The 23127-nt window shown below is 43.1% G+C and overlaps 1 protein-coding gene across 1 annotated transcript; it reads right to left on the minus strand.

Annotated features, from left to right (window-relative positions):
- Nucleotides 1-1069: 1069 nt before the first annotated feature.
- Nucleotides 1070-23036, minus strand: LOC127216324 (proline and serine-rich protein 1-like). The gene is given in 17 exon segments (XM_051176931.1): nucleotides 1070-2299; nucleotides 2749-2811; nucleotides 2813-2900; nucleotides 3255-3723; nucleotides 3726-4155; nucleotides 4157-4879; nucleotides 4881-4936; nucleotides 7329-7373; nucleotides 7627-7722; nucleotides 8251-8329; nucleotides 13325-13407; nucleotides 14701-14812; nucleotides 17063-17156; nucleotides 17915-18009; nucleotides 18689-18784; nucleotides 20380-20445; nucleotides 22926-23036. Coding segments are annotated over 17 exon segments (2763 nt in total). The 5' UTR covers nucleotides 22971-23036; the 3' UTR covers nucleotides 1070-2176.
- Between the last annotated feature and the right edge of the window lie 91 nt (nucleotides 23037-23127).

Genomic DNA, 23127 nt, shown 5'->3' on the forward strand with positions numbered 1-23127 from the left:
AAAAAGCCCAAGCTGTGGACATGAAATCCCACCAATCCCTACCCTGGAAAGCTTCAGCCTGAATAGTTCTACACCCCCTCCCCAAGAAACTCTATATAAACCCTGCCTTCTGTTCAACCCACCCCCCCTGGCCTTTTCTCTCCCAATAAATCGCATGTGAGGTTTGTTGTTTGGTGTGACTTTGTGGTATTTCTTGACTCCTGACTGCCAGGATACCTTTCCATTTGAGCTGTGATCACTAAACTGACACCAACTGTATCTTATATGAATTCAAAGGACAGTTCAAGTATTGACTACAAAAAGTTTCACTTTCCTAATCACATCTCTCTTGCTTCTTAGCTTTCTTCAAAGTACTCACTATACTCAACTATATTATTAGTAGGCAATTTCCCCAAGGTTTTAGCCTTTTCTAGAATGTTCTTAGTCATCTTTTAAGACTTTTGCAACTTTTAACTGTCTTCCTGGACCCTCAAAGGTAGTAAGGGTTAGCAGCAGGTAAGTAAACAGTGGATTTCTCTCACCCGTTCTTGGTTTCTCCAGCAGCTGAGCAGACTAGCTATTACTTCAGAAGCTTGTGAAACATAAACATAAAACCAGCCCCCAGTGATTACTACAAGTATTCCAAAATACGTCATCTAAACTTTTATGTCAACCTTTGCATGCCCAATGCACTCAGAATGATAAACTGGATACACTTGCTGTCAGGGGGCCCAGGGGATAGATGAATACCTCACAGCAGAACCACACTGAATAGAGAGACTACTAAATCAGAAACCATTTTCTGAATGACCAACACATGTAAGACTGACATAATATTGAATGTGGATTTGAAAAAGACAATGTCAACTTCCAGCAATCAGTATTGGTCTGTGCTTGAAGAGACTTGTCTGTTCCAAGTGTTGGTCATCATATGACTTTTCCATAAGTTTACTAAGGGACTGGGCAGTCAGTACTCTAAACAGAATTTCAAGAAAATTCAGAAAAAATATTCACTATATTAGCCCTAAAAATTAGAAAAACTATAAACAGCCTATCTACCTAGCATGTAATATGACACTTCTACAATGTCTGTCAGATCCACAAAGTTTATTTTTAAAAATGTTAAAAACTAACCATACAGGGTTATTCCATATCCTTAAAAAGTTTGTTTCCCATGTCAAAGGAAAATACATTTGCAACATCTTGCATCTTTATAAAAGTAGAACTTGTGGATGCTGAGCTGCACTACAGTAGAGCCTATGGTTTGCATTAACCTACTCCTGCTCCCTACACCTAATGTTGCAGACACTGTTCAGGATGACTCAGGCCTGTGGCGCACACTGTGCTTACTGACAGAGTGAGTCTTTTCTATTGCTGCCACACGTTTATTTCAGATGAGTGTTTGAGTAGAAATACATCCCATGATTGTAAACATTCACCAAGAGCTTCCAGGATACAAGGAGTAACAGTGGTGGCCGGGGAATCACTTGCGGGCGTATGCTGAGATCATGAAGAATGCTTTGCACAATTATCCTAAGCCTCCCTTACTTATGCATCTGGAAGAAGGTAGTTCTGGGTAGACATTTTTGGTTGAAAACACCTGAATGTCATTCTAAAGACTACAATCAGCACCATTTTTACTTTCGTGGAATATAGTGAGTTAAATTCAGCAGTAGGTATGACTAATAACAAATTAAAAATAGTCTCAAGTCCCCCTTTGAATACACACAGAGTACTTCATTCCAGCTGATGCTAACTGGAGCCACGTGTGCATCTGTAGAATAGTAACTCCCCCAGGGCCACATGCAACCCGTAAGTCTATCACTTCTGTCCATGGAGGCAATACAAGCAGATTTAAGGCTGTATTCGGCTATGAAGAGTTCTGTCTCCTCTTTCATAGTCTATGTAGATCACACACATAATTCAAAACTGTAGGGTAGGAGGTGAAAGGTCCCCACATACTTTAAAATACTACTCTTCATACAATTCATTGCTAGTATTTTGACATATATAGGAGTGGGGGCACGGATACTTGTAACCACTTTAAAAATGCAACCCGAACTTCTAAACTCTGTCCCAGCATCCCTAAGAGTACGAGCTTTCAGACAACTGAACAATTTCATATCTGTCAGACTGTTCATTACAGTTCTTGGGCAAATGTCATGTTGTTCCCAAGAAGAATAAACATGTTTAAAATTCATTGCCATCCACCTTGGGATAGACCTGGTTGCAAAGAGAATGGTGTTCCAGGCGTGGAAGGATAGCTAGGGAAGCCATCTGGCTGGGCTGGGTAACTCTCCAAAGCAGATGCCGAATGGACCTGCAGGAAGAGGCACACAGTTAGCACAAGGGCTCCAATCCACATACAACCAGACAACACATCATGGGAAGACAAACTTTTAAAATATGTCAGGAGGTGGGTTTTTGATGCTGTTGTTTTGTAGAGATGAATTGCCTTACTGTTTATTATAGTTTAAGATAAATTAAATTGTAATGGTCCTGACTTTAGTTTTCATTTTAAATCTCCAAACTGAGATTTAAAAAAAATTCTATAAATGGGGGGGGGGGGGTAGGAGAAACAAAACAAGCAATTCATGCATTTGACTCCTAGCATCTTTGTTACTTCTGAAAGGAGGTAAGTAGAACTTGTGAATTTGAGGAAAGCTAAACGATAATCAAACCAAACTCTGTCTGGTAAGTCCCATTCCTGTCCACATTGGGCTGTCAAAACGATTCACCCCTTACCATCTTACTCCAGACACTGCATACCTGCTGTAATAAAGCCGACTGCGCAGCTGCGCTGTGCTGTAACTCTTGCAGAGACGACTGGGGGAGGAGTCTGGGAAAACCCAGGGATACCTGGGAGGGAAAGAAGGCCTGGGAAAACAGAGCTACCGGCAGCCTGGAGTCCAGATGACAAACTGAAAATAATCAGCAGAAAAACAGGTCAAGCTGCAGACAGGGCAGAACAGAAAGGGAAAAGCTGCTTCCGTATTTGGTAAAGGGCAGCTTAAAGATGGCAAAAACAAATCAGCTCCCTCCTCTGTGGGACAGAATTGCGAAGTGAGCCACTCAGTGTAGTAAAACTTACTCAGAGTGGATAACACTTTCAGCAACCCAAGTTATCACTCCACAGAACATGGAGGAGTCAAGGAATATTCTGGGCACTGGACTTGTATCCTCCCACCCATCTGGCCTAGCACATATATAAACGTCAATATCAATCAAGACGGCTACAGAAACTTGCTGAGTGTGTTGGCAGCCCAGTCACATACCCTGCTTGTGCCACCAGGGCGGAGTTGAAGTTGGAACTGAAGGCCGAGGCAAACCCAGGGAGAACAGGCGCAGGTGATGGGGCCGAGGCAGCCACCGGCAGTGGGGTGACTGCTACTGTGGATGGCGCCTGCAGCCCTGGGAATGAGGCCAGTGCCGGGGCACCACTTGGGGCACTGGAGACAGGGAAGCCGGGGTAGGAAGGGTTAGAGGCGGGCAGAGGGCCCTGGGTGACTGCGAAGAGGAGGGCACGGCAGTGGACAGGTTGGAGTGGGAAGGCTGCAGGCGAGGCATTGGAGGTGGGCAGCACTGGGCGCACCGGCGCGGAGCCGGGGTGTGCAGTTGCAGATGTGGTGGTAGAGGGCCCTGAGAGCGACACAGCAGGATTGAGGGAGGGACTACCCGGAATAGGGAAACTGTTGGTCAACGAAGTGAAAGGAGGAAGGGCTGTGAACACAGGAGCAATGGGCGGGAGGACGCATGTGGTGGGAGGGACATAGAACCAGCCAGGGGATTGCTCAGGCTGGAAAGCCCGGACAGTGCAGGGTTAAGGCAAGTGGACACACTGATGGGCACTGAGGTTGTAGGGTATCCACGGCCCAGAGCACCCGATAGGCCCAAGGTACCGCGAGCAGGAGTGCCTGGATGAGCTGGGCCTTTGAAGGCCGAAGGAGGGGGGCTCGTGGGCTCACTTTTGATCATAACGGGCACAGTTGCTGTGGCAGGGGCGGATGAAATGCTACCTGCATGGGTACCATGCAAAAGCGAACCTGAGGAGCCACAGCTGACTGGCATTGCTGTGGAGGAGGGGGTAGCCAGCGGAGACTGCGCAGGCAGCACTGGGGCTGAGGAGGTGGCGCTGGCCACAGGGGACTGCAGGCCTGGGAACATGGCCATCCCTGGGGGTAGAAGACCTCTGTGAGGCAGCAAGAGCAGCAGGGGCATAGCACTTGTTAGTGGCTGAAGCAGGGGAATCCGAGTTTTGATTGGGAAGTGAGGATAATGAAGCCAGCCCAGTTGTGACCGCAGATGACAAGGCAGATGAGTTGATTAAGTGTGTGTCGCTAGTCGTGAGAAAGCCCTTTAAGGCAGACAGAAGAGGGCTGTTTACACCATGAGGACCCCCGGCACTAGCGATTACAGAAGGAGCTGGGGTGGCTATGCCGTGGGATGCTGGTGGGAAGGGCAGAGGCAGGCCAGTAAAGACCGATGACAGGGAAGCCGTGCTTGGGTTACTGGCTGACCCGGTGGTGGAGCTGGCTGAGGAGTGGCTGGTGAACGGGGCACACGTGGAAGTAAAGGTCTCACTGGAAGTCAGCGTGGCCCTTGCTGTCGAGCTGGCCTGAGGGGATGGGGTGGGGGTGGCAGAGGGACCTGGCAGTGGCACTAGGCCAGAAAAAATGGAAGGGACGGGAGCAGGTGTGGTGCTGTGGGCGGAAGTAACAGGTGTCACGGGCACCGAGGGAGTCCGGATCACAGTCGGGTTCGCTGTAGATGGCTGAGGCGTTGTGAAAACCGATAGGGCAGTGTTGGGAGCATTCATTCCCGCCCCAGTGGCAGCTGCTGACGCGGATGGATGGTTTGCTGCCTTGACTGGGGACACAGCGGGGACAGGAGTCGCAGCAGGGAGTTGAAGGATTAGAACCATGAGGGGAGAAGAGTTGGCCTGCTGGGGTGGAAAACGCTGGGGAGAGAAGAGGCAGGGTTTATGCTGTATGTTGGAATGTCCTACTTAAAAAGAAACATAACCATGTCTTGTTATTGTTGTCATAGTTCACAAATACCAAAGAAAACCAATGGCAGGTATTAAGCGGCTCTTTACATGTCTGGGCTGCTGGGTGTCATTATCCTATCTTCATTTTGGAGCATCTGTGCGCAGGATGATAGCTATGCGCTGCTTGTGCCTGCCCATCATTGAGGAAACCATTCTTTTGCTACTTTTCTGCTTTATAAAAGTTGGGAGCTCTTGTGAGTAGGTAGTGCTGAGGCGTTGGCTTCACCCTGGGCTCCTCACTTGCAGACACCCCCTTCCTTAGAGATCTGAACACATGCATGGCCTCCACCTCAGGACCTGCGGGGCCCACATCCTGCATTTACACACACTGACCAGTCTACTCCAGCCCCTAAACCTCACTTACCCTGTCCTGGGGATTCATTTAAGTGTAACACTATGTTTAATTCCCCCTCTACTTCAGGGCTCAGTGTTTTAGTAAGTTTGTATCAGTGATCCTTACAGGACAGCTCCCAAACCACCCAAGAACTTGTTCTCAATATTATTTTGCGTTTGTTACGCCATCTTTATTCTGACCAACCCTATGGATAATTATTAAAAGGATTTGGGTTCCTCCTCCCAGGATGAGTTCAATGCTGTGTCCGAGGCAGCATAGACTGCTCCCTCCCTCTGCATCCATAACTACTGAAAGGCGTTTTCAGGGAGTAAGACAGACACTTAAGGAGTAATTGGGCTTCTCAACCCTTGGCATTTTTTTCAGAAAAGAAATGTGATAAGAAAATTAACAAACAATAGTATAAGAAGTGCAAATTCAGAGCTACTCCATATTCACATTATTCATTCAGGTGTATTTTTTCCCCTGCTCTAGGAGATTACACTTAAATCCTTGCACACGCTAAGTATACACACTATCGGATCCACATTGTAAGCAGTGACATAATTTCATGAAAATAGACTCATTCAGAGTCACCACGAAAACAGGTCTGTACTGTACTTGTGCATGTATTCTGCAAGAACCAGGATCATCAGGAATGAAACACGAGCCTGAGTTTATAAATAACGTACCACAGATACATTGCTCCAGTGGCCGGGAAGCACATGACAATTCAGTCTGACTCATGAATATGCTGAGGACCATGAACTTATAACAAAGCTCAAAGACAAGGCAAGAAGGTCCTCCCTAGGGTTCTCAGAGCCATTCCCACTGGGAATTTCTTCAACTACAAAGCAAAGGCTCCCTGCCACTAGCAGTCTCTGCAATAAGCTATGAAGCAAACAAAAGCATCCCCAATCACATAACACATCATACATTCCTGTCACCTAATGTACTACTCAACATCACACACTATCCGCCACACCCCATGGGTCACTTATGTCCACCACTCCATCTGTCCTCACATTAATCCTGACACCAACACTCCCATTTTATACATAGGTAAGCTGAGGCTTGGTGTAGCAAAGCCAGATGTTTAAAGATCATACAATTAAGCGGCTTGATTATAGAGAGCATACATAAGGTCCTCCAGCACAGCAAACAAACAAAAACAAAAAACCCCACAACAAATAATATCATGTGATGGGGACCATGGCTAACCACCACAGAGGTAGTCTTCATTACTGTTTAGTAGTTTTTTTTTTTAAAAAGGGGAGATTTTTTAAAATTATAAAACTAAATGTAAAGGCTTTAAAGTTATTTCCATAAAGTCAAATGACTTATTTATAAAGGCAGGTGGCTCCGCAGTGACAGTAGGAAACACTGATGTCTGTCCTGTTCACTCTGCACTCCCTCCTTTACATAGGAACTGCCACATCTTCTGGGCGCCTTCACAGGGAGGGGCACCTTCCCACCAAGACTCCCTATCTTGGCACAGTCATCAGGGTTAAGAGCTGCTTTTCTCCCTCCCTTCTGTTGCCCATCCATGACTGGAGAATGAAGTTAGGGGTTGCCACCAGGTGGCGCCACCAAGGCCATCTGTGCTCAGGGCCCTTTGCTCCTTACCACTTTCTACATTAGGATTTACTAGACTTACTGTCTGTCAGAAAGCGTTATCTTCATGTGTATATGAAAATCACCTTTCCCATATCAGAACGCTAAGTGAAGACAGATGTGCATGCCAAACAGGACACAAAGTTATAAAATTAATTTGAATCCAGATATGTAGATTTCCTGAACATAAAATCTATCATATCAAGGCACTCTTAGCAGGTATGTGTTACTGTACACCTAGGAGCCGCTCTCTCCAGAGCTACTCCACAGATGCTAAACTCAAGTTCCCCGTGAGAAAAGGCCAATAATGACAATCATGACAGGTGGCAGTTACCTTTGGGTCCCTTAGGTACTTACTTTGACTCTGTGTAGGTTTTGACTGACTGGAGAGGTCTTCATTGTCTATGTAAAAATAAATGATTTCAAGCTTTAGTCAGGCTATTCCCCATCATAATCACAGACAGATATCAAAAAAAGAAAAATCAAGACATAAATAAATAGACATCATTGAAAGCACTGAAGGAAAAACAGAGGACACTCACAAAAGAATCATAACTGCATGAATAAAACAGGTTGTTATGATACAGACACATTTCTATATGAATATACAAGCACCTAGTGACTTTTTAAGCAGCCCACAACAGCAGGTCTTTACCTGTTCCTACTGGGTTCGGAGTGTATGGAGGTGGAGGAGGGACGCCTGGAGCTATCACACTGGCTAAAGGTACCAGACCCGCATTGTTATAAGCACCTAAAATAAAAACACAACAGAAAGAGAGAAAACTTTAGGGTTCAAATCTGTGTGAATGCAGTTACGTGGCTTATTTTAAACTGCCATTTCATAGAGATGCATCTCACAAGGAGAGTTTAAGTGAAGACTAAGCAGGGGAAGACAAACCCCACTGCAAGCCCATCCCAGACAGATTCTGAAAGATGAGGTGGGCTGAACCTGCCCCACTTAAGTCCAAGTACACACACTTGACCTTTTCTAAATGCAGAGATACCAGCTACCCAAGAAAAGGTATTTAGGGCAATTTACCAAAGTGAAAACCTCTAATAATAAAGCGATTAAACAATCTGCAATTAACTTAAACAATCAGGAAAACACTCTAAAACTAAACTATACCTCCAGTAGCATGGCAGACTAGGCTACAGCAGCTGGCCATCAGCAAAATAAACTCTCAGAACTGAACTGATGTAGATTTCCTAAGCATATAAACCAGCCCATTCCTTCAATTTAATGAACAGCAGAAAGAAGCAAAACCCAGAAAACGCTTACTTGGTGCAATAGTTGCATGTGGCCGGCATGGAGGTATTGGGTAGGGGACAGGTTTGTGTGGATTGTATGTTGAGGGAGGCTGGAAAGGGGAAGCACAGTGGTTAGACATCATCAAGAAAGCATCTCCTAAAAAAAAAAAAAAAATACAAGTTGATTTTCTAAGCACCTGGTCCTAAGAGGCTGAAGATGCCCCAGTCATTAAAGCCTCCAACTAAGTAAAGTCCTTGCTTTAATAAAGGTGGTTCTTACTTAATTCCAAAGGTACAGCTTGCCAAACATGGCGTTTTTCTTTTTAGCAATCAATCATCCTCAATCATCTCCAATAAAGATCAGACCTGTCCCTGAACAGCAGGCACCTTTCTAGTCCAGCCTAGGCCAATCCCAGAAATTCCTATCTTCATGAGGAAAACGTCCGAATCTTCAGGGTTGGTCTCTCCGACACATAATGACCTCAAGGGCAATGTCCTCTTCACTTCATTAGAATCTTAGCACCAGGCAACCTGGCAATCACTACACAATGAAGTAGGAATTTGGTGTTTTGTTCTTTTGAAATCTATAGACTCACAAGCACTTTATTTTACAGTTGATGGCACTTACAGAATCTCAGATATCCAAAGCTACACTAAAAGCTGTACTTTACCCAAAGGGATAAACTGGTAGGAAAGTGCTGTGGAACAATCCTTGTACACTGTAAATATATATTGCTGTCATTGCCAATGGAAGCTGATTGGCAGAGAGCAAAGCAGGATTTTTGAGGCACAAGAATGCAGGGAAGAAGGGAGCAGTCAGAGGAGTCATAAGAGACACAGGAAGAAGCAAGATGAATGTGTTGTGTTGAAAGAAGGTAGCATCACATGTCACAGGGTAGATAACAAATATGGGGTAATTCAAGTTGTAAGAGTTAGCATTTATAATTAATATTACATCTCCATGTTTGTTATTTGGGAACTGGTAGGCGGGAATGTCCATCTACAAATGGCACCCAATCTGGGATACCTACATCTACATAAAAGCCAAAAAAGAGTTAAAAGGGTTCTCAACACACAAAAATGGAGCCAAATGCAGAGTCCTAGTCTCCCATGCCAGCTGCAGTACAGACACTTGTCTCCTGGTGGCTGTCAGCATGCCATGTGCTAAGTCACATGGTGGATTCCCACCATCTTCACACAGGCTGCAGTACAGAGAGGCGTCTCACAGCCACTGCCTGGGAGCTGGGGCTGCCAGCTTGACCTCAAGCTCCACCAGTACACTGCATAGAGAGTTTGGAGTTTGTTCATGTAGACAAAGAGTTACTGATACTCAATAAAGACAGATCCAGGTGTTAAAAAAGAAAGGAAAAAAAAAAAAAAAAAAAAAAAAAAACACCTCAAAATGGGTTACAGTGTGTTTGGGCTTGGGAGAGAAAAGAAAATGGGTATAGACACTCATAAAAAATATATAGATTTAAAATAGTATAGTCCTTAATAAGGCAGCAAAGTAATAAACCACACCAAGATAGGAAATACACAGAGTCTAGATCCTGTGTGTTATTGTGTTGTCGTTAAATTTTCTGAGTGCTAACTGCTAAGAAATATTGGATTACGGAAACTGCTAGATTAAACCAATTTAATTTGATTTCAAAGGGTATGTTACTTTGGGGGAGAGGTTATGTTTTTATTTCTACAGGAGATGAGAGATTGTGGATTCAGTCCAGGTTAAAGATGATCACGTTGATGGAAGAAGACCCCTTGAAAACCCAGACTACAGACCTGACACAAACCTAAAACACTACAAAACATGTGACATATATTTTACCTGTTCAAACGTAAAACAAATAATCATATTGGCTAACGTGTGTACAACACAAGTCTATACTTGTACAATACAGATACATGTTACCTTTAAAAAGTTTTTGTATTTTCAGAGCAAAGGGACCAGACGCCAATGAAAAGGCCCAGGTGATTGGAGTGTCCAGCATCTCAAAGTATCTCTGTTGCAGCTTCCTCAGAGTTCTGCATCCAGAACAGCTTCAAGGCTACTGGCTAAGATGGTTTAACCTCACACACTATTCCAATCAAAACCTAACAATCATCCCGATTCTCTCAAGGTTCTCCCAAAGATAGCAGCACCCATGGACAACAGGAAGTTGTCTAGAAAATGATGCCCACATTCCCAAGAGATGGGGGTATGGGGAAAAGTTTTGGTTATTTGATGTATTATGATGTTTGTCATTATTTAGGGAGATTGGTTGTAAGTTGTTTTTGGACATAGTCAAAAAATAGCTAAACAAAAGAGTCAAATTCAAAGATTCTTTTCTAAAGAAAAAAAGGGGGGATATGATATAGGAATGACAGGAAAAAAAGATAGATTATCGAATCTACTTTAATCCAAAAAGCAACTATTAATCTCAAAATATTTTCTGTTGGTATGGATTTTAGTTTACTGATACCAATTTAAAGTTAATTTTGTTCTCTGTATGTATGTTTCTACTCTTGTTTAGGATATTATGTTTATGCAGTTTATTTAAAAATGTATACATAGAGGCTGAAGAGATGGCTCAGAGGTTAAGAGCACTGGCTGTTCTTCCAGAAATCATGAGTTCAATTCCCAGCAACCACAAGATGGCTCACAACTATCTATAATGAATCTGGTGCCCCCTGTTGGCCTATAGGCATACATTCAAGCAGAATACTGTGTATATAACAAATAAATATAAAAAAAATGCAATATATAATTAAGAAATGTAGATAATAATCAAATCTAATAGTCACATTAGATATTCTATCAAGTTCAAACACAGATATATTTAGATAGACGGTCTTCAGACACTTCAAAGACCTAGAGAATATAGCATTTAATATGTTTAATAATCCAAGACTTCATGACAGTGAGACATGTCTGCTCCTGGCAGTACCAATCTAATTCAGAGATGATGGGCATTGAAGAAACTCCATATGCAGTTTTTTTTTTTTTTTTTTTTTTTTTTGTTTTTAGCTAGCCATTTGGGCAAAGGAACTGCCCTTGCCTCAATTGCTGACAGGCAACTGCTAAGCTAAACTAACTGCCAAGACGACAAGGTAGAATAGTCCTTTAAAATTCCCTGCTTCTCAAAAATGCCTGTCAGATATACTAGGCCTGTATGTAGGTCAAAGTTGGATGCTCCAATATTACAAAAGAACTTTTATTGTTACACAACATTTCACCCTTCTGGGGTCTTTGATGACGTCTCCTGAAAGCCTTTCTCATTTATTACATTAAGTACCAATTAATAGTCTAGGTATCAATCCACCAGAATTACCTTCTGATACAGAATATATACTAGGTGCTTTATATTCTCAAAAAAGCCCCAGAGAAAGGAATTCCTTCTCATCGGGGCATCAGCCGTAAGAGCTGCAGCCTCTGGATCTCACGCTACATAGCCTTAGTGTTTTTCTTTGATATATTGCTGAGAAGTCTCCTTTAATCAATTAAAAGAATGTTTTACAAGTCATGTCTCCCCCCTAAGACATGAGGCACCCTGCTTTTGTCAAGACCTTATCTGCCTTCCTGATTCTGAGAGACATGCATGTCCTATTATCAGAGAGTGAGCCTTGTGGGAAAAAAAAGAACTTTTATAGAATTTTATTTTGGGGGGCGGTGGGGCTTTTAAGACAGGGTTTCTCTGTATTATTTTGGAGCCTGTCCTGGAACTTGCTCTGTAGACCAGGCTGGCCTCGAACTCATAGAGATCCACCTGCCTCTGCCTCCTGAGTGCTGGGATTAAAGGCATGTGCCAGGAACACTGGGCTCTTTTAGAGAAGGGAGGACTTCTAAAGAGAATTTTTTTTTAAGAGAGCTTTTAGAGAAAGAACTTTTGAGGAGAAATCTTAGAGATTTTTGAGAGAGAACTTAAGGGGCAGAACTTTTTTTAAAGAATAAAGAGCCATGAGAAAAATGATTCGTGAATGATTTGATTCATTGGCCTTTAGATCTTATTAGTCAGCCCACCCACCTACTGTAAGCCCCCTGCCTGAACCCTCAATAGGAGTTAAAGACTAAATAGTCAGGCTTAAAGCTTTTCTTAGTTATGAAAAAGGTAAATTAGGTATAAAGCCTTAGGTTCACAAAGATAGATAATAGATTATTTTCTTTAATTTTGCTAAACACAAATGGACTGGATATTGTAACTGTACTTCTTACTTGGTAAGAATTTCTTTTGTATATAATTTCTTGTTGTATTTTGCTATGTTTAAGTACAAATCTTCCTTTTTTAATTAGACAGAATAGGGGAATGCTATGGAACAATCTTTGTACACTATAAATATGTATTGTTATTGTTAATAAAAGAGCTGATTGGCCAATAGCTAGGCAGGATTTTTGTGGCAGAGAGAATGAAGGGGAAGAAAGGCAGAGTCAGAGGAGTCATGAAAGACACAGAAAGAAGCAAGATGAATGTCCAGTGTTGAAAGAAAGTACCACCACATGGCAACTGGCTAGATAAGCAATATGGGTTAATGTAAGTTCTAAGAGTTAGTTTGTAACAAGTCTAAGCTATCAGACAAGCATTTATAACTAATATTAAGTCTCCATGTTGGTTATCTGGGAACTGGAAGGCAGGAAGGAAAACCCCACCTACAGGAAGGCACCATTTGCTCCTGGCCTCAGAAACAGCCATCGCTGATCCTCCTATCATGAATGGGCAGAGAATGCAAGGTCTGCGTGTGGGCCACTAGGACTTCTGCACTCCCTCCACTCTGGAGGTCCCATTCTCCTGCTCAATTTACATTCCCAGTCATTGGCATCATTCTCTTGAAAGGACAAGCCCAGCTGCATCACTGATATTGACACTAGTTAACTGACAGAACTCTGGCTAAAATACACAGCACAGTCCAACCTTCATCTAAATAGATAAATGTGGTTGGATTAAAACACTTACCCTCCAAAGATACGTGAACACTACTAAGTACTTATACTACCTACCCTAGGCCATTCTCTCTGATCTGGAATTTCTACTACATTTAAACTTTGCAACACACACACACACACCTCTCACTTTATACAGAAAGCTACACATATAGAAATTAACACTTGTTTTCTCTTTTATTTCAACACATACCGGCTTGGATGGTCCAAGAATTCGTGCTGCTATTCCTTTGCCTTCATTGGTATTTTCTTCACCATCCTTTTCAGAGGTGTGCCCTTTAAAAAAAAATAAAATAAAGATAGTTGAGACTTTAGACAACAACAAACAACTACACTGTTCTATTCTGAAGAAAGGGACTCAATTTGCCAGGAATGAGACATGCATTCTAGATCAATATTACCCTAGCTAGTTGCCTGACCTCTTTACCCTACTGTGCCATGGAAGCAGAGGGGATGATAGAGGGAAGGATGGCATGTACTTTAATACCACACACACACACACACACACACACACACACACACACCCAGAAGCTGAAAAAGAAACCTGGCAACTGAAAACCCATTAGAGACTGCTCTATAGGAACAGATCGGAATAAGCCTGTCTCTGCAGGCTGTGTCCTTAGAAGATAGGACACACTGTGATGGAGCATGGCTTCTAAGATGGCCCCTCTGGTCCTTGCTTCCCACCATCTATCTCAGAAAAACCAGGGCTGACTTGTGTCACTAACATGACATTAAAGAATGCCACCGATTTCCAAAGTCAAGCCCTAAAGAGGCCTTGCTGAAGTTCCCCCTGCCTCTCCTTGGATAGACTCCTGACAACAAGTAACATTAACTTGCCAGGCATTTAAGTGAGCCTGGAAAGAATATTCACGTATGCCAGTCAAGCATTCAGATGAAACTCAGGCCAGAACTAGAGCTAAGCCACAGCTTCCTGAATCACAAAAGCTACAGGAGTATGATGTGGTGTACACTCTTTCAATCCTAATGATTAAGAGGCAGTGGTGGATGGGATCTCTATGAGTCCTAGGCCAGTCTGGTCTACACAGTGAGTTCCAGGTCACTCAAGGGCACGGAGTGAGACCCGGCCTCAAAAACCAAACCCAACAAACAAATAAAAAGCTATTGGGAATAATAAATGTTTGCTATTTAATCCATGAAGCTCTGGGGTTGTGACACAGTTAATAGAAATGTAACAACTTTTGAAAAGGTTCTTTTCAAGGGCTTTGAGGACCACCCACTGGTATCCAAACAAGATTCTTATAGGCTTCATCATGCAGTTTCCGAAATGGGTTCTCAAATACACAACTGTCAAAAATGCTGAGTCTACTTGGAAAAAGAAAAGCAAAATCCCCATTTGTCTGGCATGTTCTGAAGGTAACAGTCAGTTAATGGCATTTATACATGAACTTTCAACTGTCTACTAATTAAGTTGAAGACATGAGAGTCCTTCCCTTTGTAGAAGCATTATAAGATGGCATATTCTTATATGTAGCACATATGTGCACAGATCTGTGCTACAGTCACACTTAGTCATGGGAAATTTTGTGTATGCAAAAGCATGCTTACAGGGGAAAATCCCATTGATGCGGCTGGGTTTTCCTTTGGGATAGGGGTTTCCTGGGATGGTTCCACATGAAGATATCATGGCATGAGGGGCTTTGCAACCTGCTTTGAAAGCCTGTAATGCAAAAAGAAAAACAAATCAAAAAGACAGTGATTAACAAAAATCAGACTTATCATATCATGTATTCCAGATAACAGGAAGTCCAGGTAAAGCCACGAACTAAGGAAGAGTATGAGGGAACGGCATTCACATACCCACCCATCAATCACCACTGATCTAAACAAATGGTGAGTCCAAAGAAGTGAGTTATTACATGGAACCATGGTTTCATTACCAAGCCACCATCACTAGTACTACAAGCAACAGGCTCAAGAGAAGTCCACTATCTAGCAGCAGGGTGTGGTGCACACACCTTTAATGCCAGTGCCCAGGACACAGAGGCAGGTGGATCTGAGAGTTTGAGGCTAGCCTGGTCTATATAGTGAGTTCCTGTTCCATTTCTTCAGTTAATTATCGAGAAAAAAATGTCTAAAATGACACAAGCCTGGCTCATGTGAATGCATTTACTCTGAAAATGTTTATAGCTCTCTCTCACACACACAAATAATGGGGGTGGTTCAGCAAAAAGCACCTTCTGGTTCTTTCACAGGCATTTACATGCATGTGCACATACTCACACACAAAAGTAAAAACAAACCAAATTTTTTTTATTTAAGAAAAGTTTTTTCATTTTCTATACCAACCCCAGTTTCCCCCTCCCCCCCACCTTCTCTGGCTCTCCCCCCCTTCCCACAACCCATTCATTCCTCAGAGGGAGTAAGGTCTTCCTTGGGGAGTCAACAAATCATTTTTGAAAGCTTAAAAAGCAACCCCAAAAAGCTAGACTACTGAAAAAGCAAGAATGACTTATTGCAGTATTCAGTTGTGAGACACAGGAAATGGATTTAGGTCTATGGTGTTTACATTGCACCCTAAACTTCTAAGATGGCACCTTAGACACGCTGAGCTAGTGCTCAGTGCTTTGAAAGGCAAATATACTCCAGTGGATGTATACTGTAGTAGGAATAAAAGGTATTATGTGCAGCACACACACAAGTCATATTCATATCAAAGTACTTACAGGGATGCTGTTTGCATTTATAATTACTTTTATAAATCCCCAATACACACAATGACATTAACTGTATAATCCAGCCTCCAACTTTAAAACATCTCCAACCACTTCAACTTTAGTGTGTGTGTGTGTGTGTGTGTGTGTGTGTGTGTGTATGTGTGTGTGTGTACACACACACACAGAGTACATCAATTTGGTCATAATAAACTACACTGGTCAAATGTCCTTACATATAAATTTGTATATTTCTTCCTTAGGACAAACTTAACAGTAGAACTTTTGGACTAATTCATTTACATTAACAGTTCTATAGAGCAGTTCTATGGTCCCAGAACAGTGCTGAACCAAAAGAGTTATGCACAGAATACATTAGAGGGGGGAAACCCCCCCCCCCACACACACATTGCATATTGTCTTATATATAAGATATTGTCAAGAAAACCAGTGAGAATGCTGTTAAAGAGATGAGAGATGAAGGCTAGATGAAGGCTGGACATTGGTGGTGTGTGCCTTTAATCCCAGCACTAGAGAGGCAAAGGCAGGTAGATCTCTGTGAGTTCAAAGCCAGCCTGGTCTACAGAGTGAGTTCCAGGACAGGCTCCAAAGCAATTCAGAGAAACCATGTCTTGAAAATCCACCCCTCCACATACACACCAAAAAAAAAGTGATGTGAGGTGAGGTTCATCTTGGTGATGAAACAAGGAGAGAGGCAACACTGCCCTTCCTGAACTCAGGAGGCTTTAAAGATCACACAGGTGAACAGCGGCCCTCAGAGAGCATGAGCTCCTTCAAGCAGGCTTCTACTTTAGTGGAGAGGCAACATGACCCTAGGAATTTGCAAGTGTAAATGGCAAGTGGAGGTTCCGAAGCTTGGGTAGATACCCTGCACCTTTTACACATTTTTCTTAATGAGGTGGAGTTTTGTTTCAGTACTCGTCTCCTATGAATTTGACTACTGTAAGTCTGCTGACAGAACAAGTGTGAAGTCATTGTTCCCAAGCATATGAAGACAGAGTGCTTGGCCCTGTGGCAGAGCTGCAGTGCCCCACAGGGTGACCACCAATGGATTTTCATTCCTGTGTGACTTCTGCCCTCACAGCTTTTTCTACAAGACCCTACTGGTGCTCCCTCTTGGACAAGAATAACTACGTCTAAGTTTGTCCCCAACACTGCCACAGTGAGGCAGGTGCGTCACTGTTCACCAGTACCCGAATCCAGCATGACATCTGCACAGCAACTGTGAGGATTACCTGCTCCAGGACTCTTTTACACCGTTTCTTCTCTGACATGTTGATCCTGAATAAATCTTCAATGGGACGAGAATTCTGTGCATCCACAATGTTTCTGTCAAGGAAACATGACTTAGCTTCTGTGTGAGGATCCGGGCAGACACACCAAAGGTCAGACACGCTTTGTGTTTATGATTTATCAGCACATACTGGACTGTAGAATATACTGCCTATGAATAAGCAACTTGCCCATCCTTAAACTTTGCCTAAGAGTCCCTTTCCTTCTCTTCATCTCATGCTTACCTATGTTCTCAAATGTCAAGTGTGGAGCACTGCACAGCCTGACACCATTCTATCACTCTTGTAATTGCAGGCTCTGAGGCTACATGCACCCTCCTCAATAAACATCCTAGGTTTTTACCAGTTTGCTTTTTGAATTACTCAAGATGGGAAGGAGGCAAAGCAAATACTGAAATGTAGGGGTGTGAAACAGCCTTTAGACTGAGAGCCATGTCTACATATGTAGGAAACACAGGGGTGTTGACTATGTAAAAGACACTAGAATCCAGTACCATGCTTTCACAGAATGTGGGCATCTTTGTTTGTTTTGTTTGGAAATGGGTTCTTACTGTCTTACTCAGGGTCTTCTGCCTCAGCCTCCTAAGTTCTGAGATGACAGATGTGTGCTATCACAGATTCCATTAGAGTTCTGCTTCCTTACATGATTGACATATTAGCACAGATCACTTTCCATAGACTATTTCATTATCATTCTGTTGCCTCACGTAGCTGTCACACTAACACATATCAGTGACTTTAAAAGGCCAGTGAGGTTCCAGATTTGAACAGGCAGTAAAGGGAGTGAGTACTCACGAGGCCAAGAGCTCCAGAGCAGCCAGCTTGTCTTTACTGAAGGTAAAACAGCTGAGGATGCTGACCACTTCTGCTGGGTGGACGGCCACCATTTTCTATTATAAAACATAACGTGTTTCAGTGTGAGACTCTATGCCAGACCTTACCTGCTTCGGGGAAGTATAATTGTTAGTATAAACATTTCAGGACACAGCCTAAACTTAGCCAGGAAGAACAAAAGCAGGTTAGCCTCAGCAACTCGAGGGAATCCTAGAAATACTGAGGCACGCTTGGACTCTTTTGAGTACAATCATTTCAGAAGCAGGTCTAAGTTCTGCATGTGTGTTTTAGATCTGTTTTCCAATGTGCTTGCCTGCACCAAGTGTAAGCTCCTCTGAATGGCCATCTGAAAGGCCATGGACAGAGCTGGCATGTACACAGGTGACTCAACTCATAGTGCAAGGCACAGGAGTCACAGTTGGGGAAAGGACTGAGCTTCTCTCCCCACATCAGGGCTCTCTCGAGTCTATAGTAATGCATGGTGGGAGATGCTGCAGAGTCTGCATCCTAAGGGTCTAAATCCGAGAACTCTGCTTTGCAATAAGCATATTCCCCCAATTTGCCAGTTAGGACTGGCACAGAATTTAATAGTAGCACAATGCAATTTCACACTTTTTAACACAGTCATTTGGAGTTTCACAGTATAATGGGATTTAAGGTTAGCTTTCTAACACATACCACAACTTGATCTGGGTTATGCAAAGGTAGGGGGAATGAAACATTGGCACTTCACACATGGGCAAGAAGGGAGGGTCACTCACATGCTGTAGGGGCTTTCATGGCCTTCAGCTGTGGTTCTGCCCAGGAGAAGTACCTTAGGAGGTCCACCACCTGCAAGCAAAGAGACTCTTCAGTTCTCATGACAGTGTCTGCACACATTCCTTTAAAACAGATTCTCACACTTGGGATTCCTGTCACCGTGTGTGGAAGATGAGCATGGCACCAGAGTATAACAGTGTGACAAAGCACTTCAGGAAGACTTAAACTCATTGCAGGACAGGCCTCATATCAAGTGTTCAAATTTACAAGCTGTTCTCACATCACTACATGAGTGTAGTGGCATTCCCTGTTCACTCCCCACAATACCACAATACATGTTTTTCTCTTCTTTCTATCTTCCTTTTTTTTTTTTTTTTTTTTTAAATAAAGGAGACATACAATCTAGAGTTGGCCTGGCAGTGCCATGACTGTGAACACCAGCAAGGCAGGAGGCTGAGGCAAGAGAATCTTAAGTGCAGGATGAGTCTCAGCACCTAAACAAGTCTCCATCTTAAAATAAAAATTAAAAAAAAAAGAGGGGGTCTGGGATGCAATGCAGTTCAGTGGAGGGGCACTTGCCCAGCATGGGCAAGGCTGGGGGGTTTAATCTTTAGTATCACAAAAGAAATTAACTATTAAAAGAAAGTAATAAGGATATGCAGGAAATGGCATATATTGAAGAACAGGATGTTGAAAAGTTAGGTGGAGAGGGAACATTGGCTTGGTGAACACTACAAACGGAACCGACAAAGCGCATGCGGGGCGGGGGCAGCTCCGTCATTCACTGGGGTGAGGGATGGCCTGCAGCTCCACTTCCGCCCTTGGATCTCTACTAATCCTTGGAGCTCACTACAGCAGTCAGTCACAGATCTGCCTCAGCACTGCACCATGAGTCAGAGAAACAGGATCTCAGGGGCCCCCACCACCACCCACAAACAGAGGCCTTAATGCAAGGGTGAACCCTGTATGCGCCAGTCAGGGGTAAGCAGAGCACTGGGGTTCCCTCACCCTGGGAACCTCAGAGCGCGCGGGGGGGGGAGGGGGGAGTCAGCCTATTGGCTGTGGAGCACAGTCCAGCATTTAGACACGGTCTTCTTTAGTCAGAGTGAATTTCAAAACTGTTCTAGATACTAGACAAATTTAGTAAAATTTATAAATTAATAAACCCGAAAGTTATGATTTCTGCTCATGAGTGTTTTGCATATGCCTACATATGTGCACCACAAGTGAGCCTGGTGCTCCAGGAAGGTATCAAATGCTTTGGAAGTAGAGTTTGGGATGGTTGTGAGTCACTATGTGGGTGTTGAGACAAACCTGGGTCCTCTGCAAGAGCAGGAAGTGCTCTTAACCACCCAGCCATCTCTTGAGCCTTTGTATTTTTCCCCCAAGAATAACTGACAGTTTAAGTAGCTTAAAAAAAAAAAAAAAAAAAAAAAAAAAAAAAGATACTGTGTTTTTAAATGGCCTTAGAGTAGGAATTGTGGAGTAAGTACACAGCAATGCATGTGTCCCATGCATATATTCTGTAAAGTCTCTGGACAGATTTAGGAGCTTCTGTAGCTCTGGCACAAAGAGGGAAACCAAGTCAAAGCAATTCTAAATGTATCCAATGAGTAAACAGACCCACCCAAACACTAGTACAAACGGCTTTGAAGAATGACAAATACCTGTTCACTGGAGAAGTACCCATGAACATATTCAATTGCTTTTAATTTATATTCTGTCAAAACAGCCTAGAAAAGGGGGGTAAAAAAGAAGTAATGTATCAGCAGCATGTTAATATTCAGCTACCCACACTACATTACCAACCCCCCCCCACCCCACCCCCAACCTGATAGGGACTGGTCTCATTCAGCTCTGGCTGTCTGGCTGGGAGCAGCAGCAAAGGGGGCAACAAGAAACCCGACCTTTTAGCCCTGCTAGGGCTCCATGAGCACTTACACAAAAGGAGTAACATTGTAACAGAGCCCAAACTAGTAGAAATTATGTATCAAATTTCTGAATATCTACTTAGTTTCAAAATATATCTAGCTGATACAACTTGCCAGGCCTTTTCCTTTTTGTTATTTCTTCCTAGAGTAATCTTACTATGTAGTCCAGGCTGCCTGGAACTAGCTAGCAATGTAGCCCTCAGCAGCCATCCTAGAGCTTGCTTCCTCATTCATAAAGGCGGATCCCAATCATAATCCTCAACCAGCTGCAGTGAGGCCCTGATAACCAGAGAGCTGACACACAGCAGGTGCTTGACAAATGACAGCCCTCCTCTCTGTCTCAGCAAACTATTCAAGGCTAAGGGAAGTCACATAGCTCTCCTCCAAAGACGGAAAGATCAGGCAAACAATCCTAACTTGCAAGCCACTCATTGTAAAATACCAACTAGCCGTTTTCTCCTCACTACAAAACAGATGTAATACTGGCATTTCTCATACATACCATTCTACTAGGAGCAAATGCAATGACCAGTCAAAACATTCAAGGTGCTCAATAGTTTACCTTTTACAATGCACTCTGGGTAATGTACTGAGGCATGTGATCATCATCGTTACAGAGACAGTCAAAAAAGCAAGGTTCAGGACCAAATCCTGGCTTGAGCTGATGACACCAATCATGTTTCAAATCTTCCCTCAATGCTGGAGATGTTCAGCTGTGTCCCCCACCCCCACCCCCACCCCCCCGGGCGTGGAGCTCAGGGTTACATGGTCTTAATATCAGACTCCTGGGCGAACATCAGCTACCTAAGAAGGCTTGGCTTGCCAGCTGTAGACTCAGGAGTACACCATCTAACTCCACAGATTAGGAAGCTGAAGTCAAACAGGAAGTTCATACTTATTAATAGCTCTCATTATCATCATTTTGAAAAAAAAAATACCTCTCCTATTTCTGTCCCAGGTGACTTCTCAGAAGTGTCTACTTAAATGACAGGAGTGTCAGCCAGAATTATCTTGGATGTACAGAAGAGGCATCCTGATTTAAAGTGACATAAAGCCTAAGCACAATTCCTAACAATTATAACCCCACCCCTATTTAGAAATGCCTGTTTAATTCCACTTTAGTGGACTAAGAGTGCCGATGGGCTTCTCCAGCTGGCAAGCCAACTAAGACCAGAAATATGGACTTACAGGCTGTCTCAGATGAACAGACTTTCATCTCCAGAACCTTTCCAATTCCCTCGTTAATACTTATTACCAGTCATTTTCACAAGACTGAGAAGGGAGAGGACATACACACACACACTGATATCTGTATTGCTCCAAAGCCTGTATTCAGGTCTACTTTAACTTTAAATTTATTTTCTCACAAGAGTGGTTAAAAATCAGCTGAGGAACTAAGTGTGGCAAATTGTAAGTAGATGGTAAAATGACATTTTGTTTCAAATTTTAATTAGATAAAGAGAATCTGCAAGAGCAGAAGTCTATTTGAAAAGAAAGAAGTCAGCACCATCAAATATGAAAGATTAATTCCGTTAATTTAAAAGGGGGGGGGGTCTTACAAAGAGCAAAGGAAGAACTATAGATCTAGCGGCAACGTTTGCAGTGAGTCTTACAAGCTGAAGTAAATAAGGACAGCAGTGTATGGAAACAACTCTTCTGGTGTCAGTCAGGAGCACCAGTTTGAGACGCCAACTCGATGCAGGACAGCCCAGACCAAGCGCTGGGATGGTGGCTCACATCTAATAGGTATTTTTGCACAACAGATACTTTTAGACTCAACACTACATTCCAAAAAATTTACTGTCTGGTTCAACCCAGTTAATAGTAAATACCAAAACAATCTCAAAAAGCAGAAGGAAAAGGAAAAGCAAGGCAGGGAATATATTCTGCCTAGCTTGAGATTTGAAAAGAAACTTTCTGGGTAGTACTTATTACTTCCAATGTTGAGTCATTCCTGTTAACTGAAACATGGAAACCCTGAATCAAATGTCACTCAACCAGAAGGCCTGAGTTATGAGGGATTTACAGTTGGCTCCGGAACAGTGGTAGTCCAAACGTAATTCCCGTACCAGAATGATTTCTCAAGTTTAGCAATCAGGTGGATTATCTTCATTTGAGCCGTGCAACCTACCGAGATGCAAGCTCTTACATTACACATGAAAGTTCAAGTACCTTTGACCATTCGAGGACTCTTACTTTTTGCATCATCTACACACAATACCTCAAAGAAAGTAACCCTCGGTAATTATCTCAGAAGATTTTTAGGGACCAAGGTCAATTACCTTCCGAATCTCATCCAGCACCGTCTCAAAGGACTTTTTGTCCATCTTGAGCACTATTCCGACGTGGCTTCTCACAGTTCTTCTGGAAACGAGGAAACGCTCATCCCAGGTACGCCCCATGGATAATACGCCAGAAGGAAAAAAAGGAGGCGAGGAGGTAGAGAGTACTGCAAACTGCACCCAAACAAAGCAAAAATCCCCC

This window comes from Phodopus roborovskii, unplaced genomic scaffold (genome assembly GCF_943737965.1).
Source record: "Phodopus roborovskii unplaced genomic scaffold, PHOROB, whole genome shotgun sequence".
Lineage (NCBI taxonomy): Eukaryota > Metazoa > Chordata > Mammalia > Rodentia > Cricetidae > Phodopus > Phodopus roborovskii.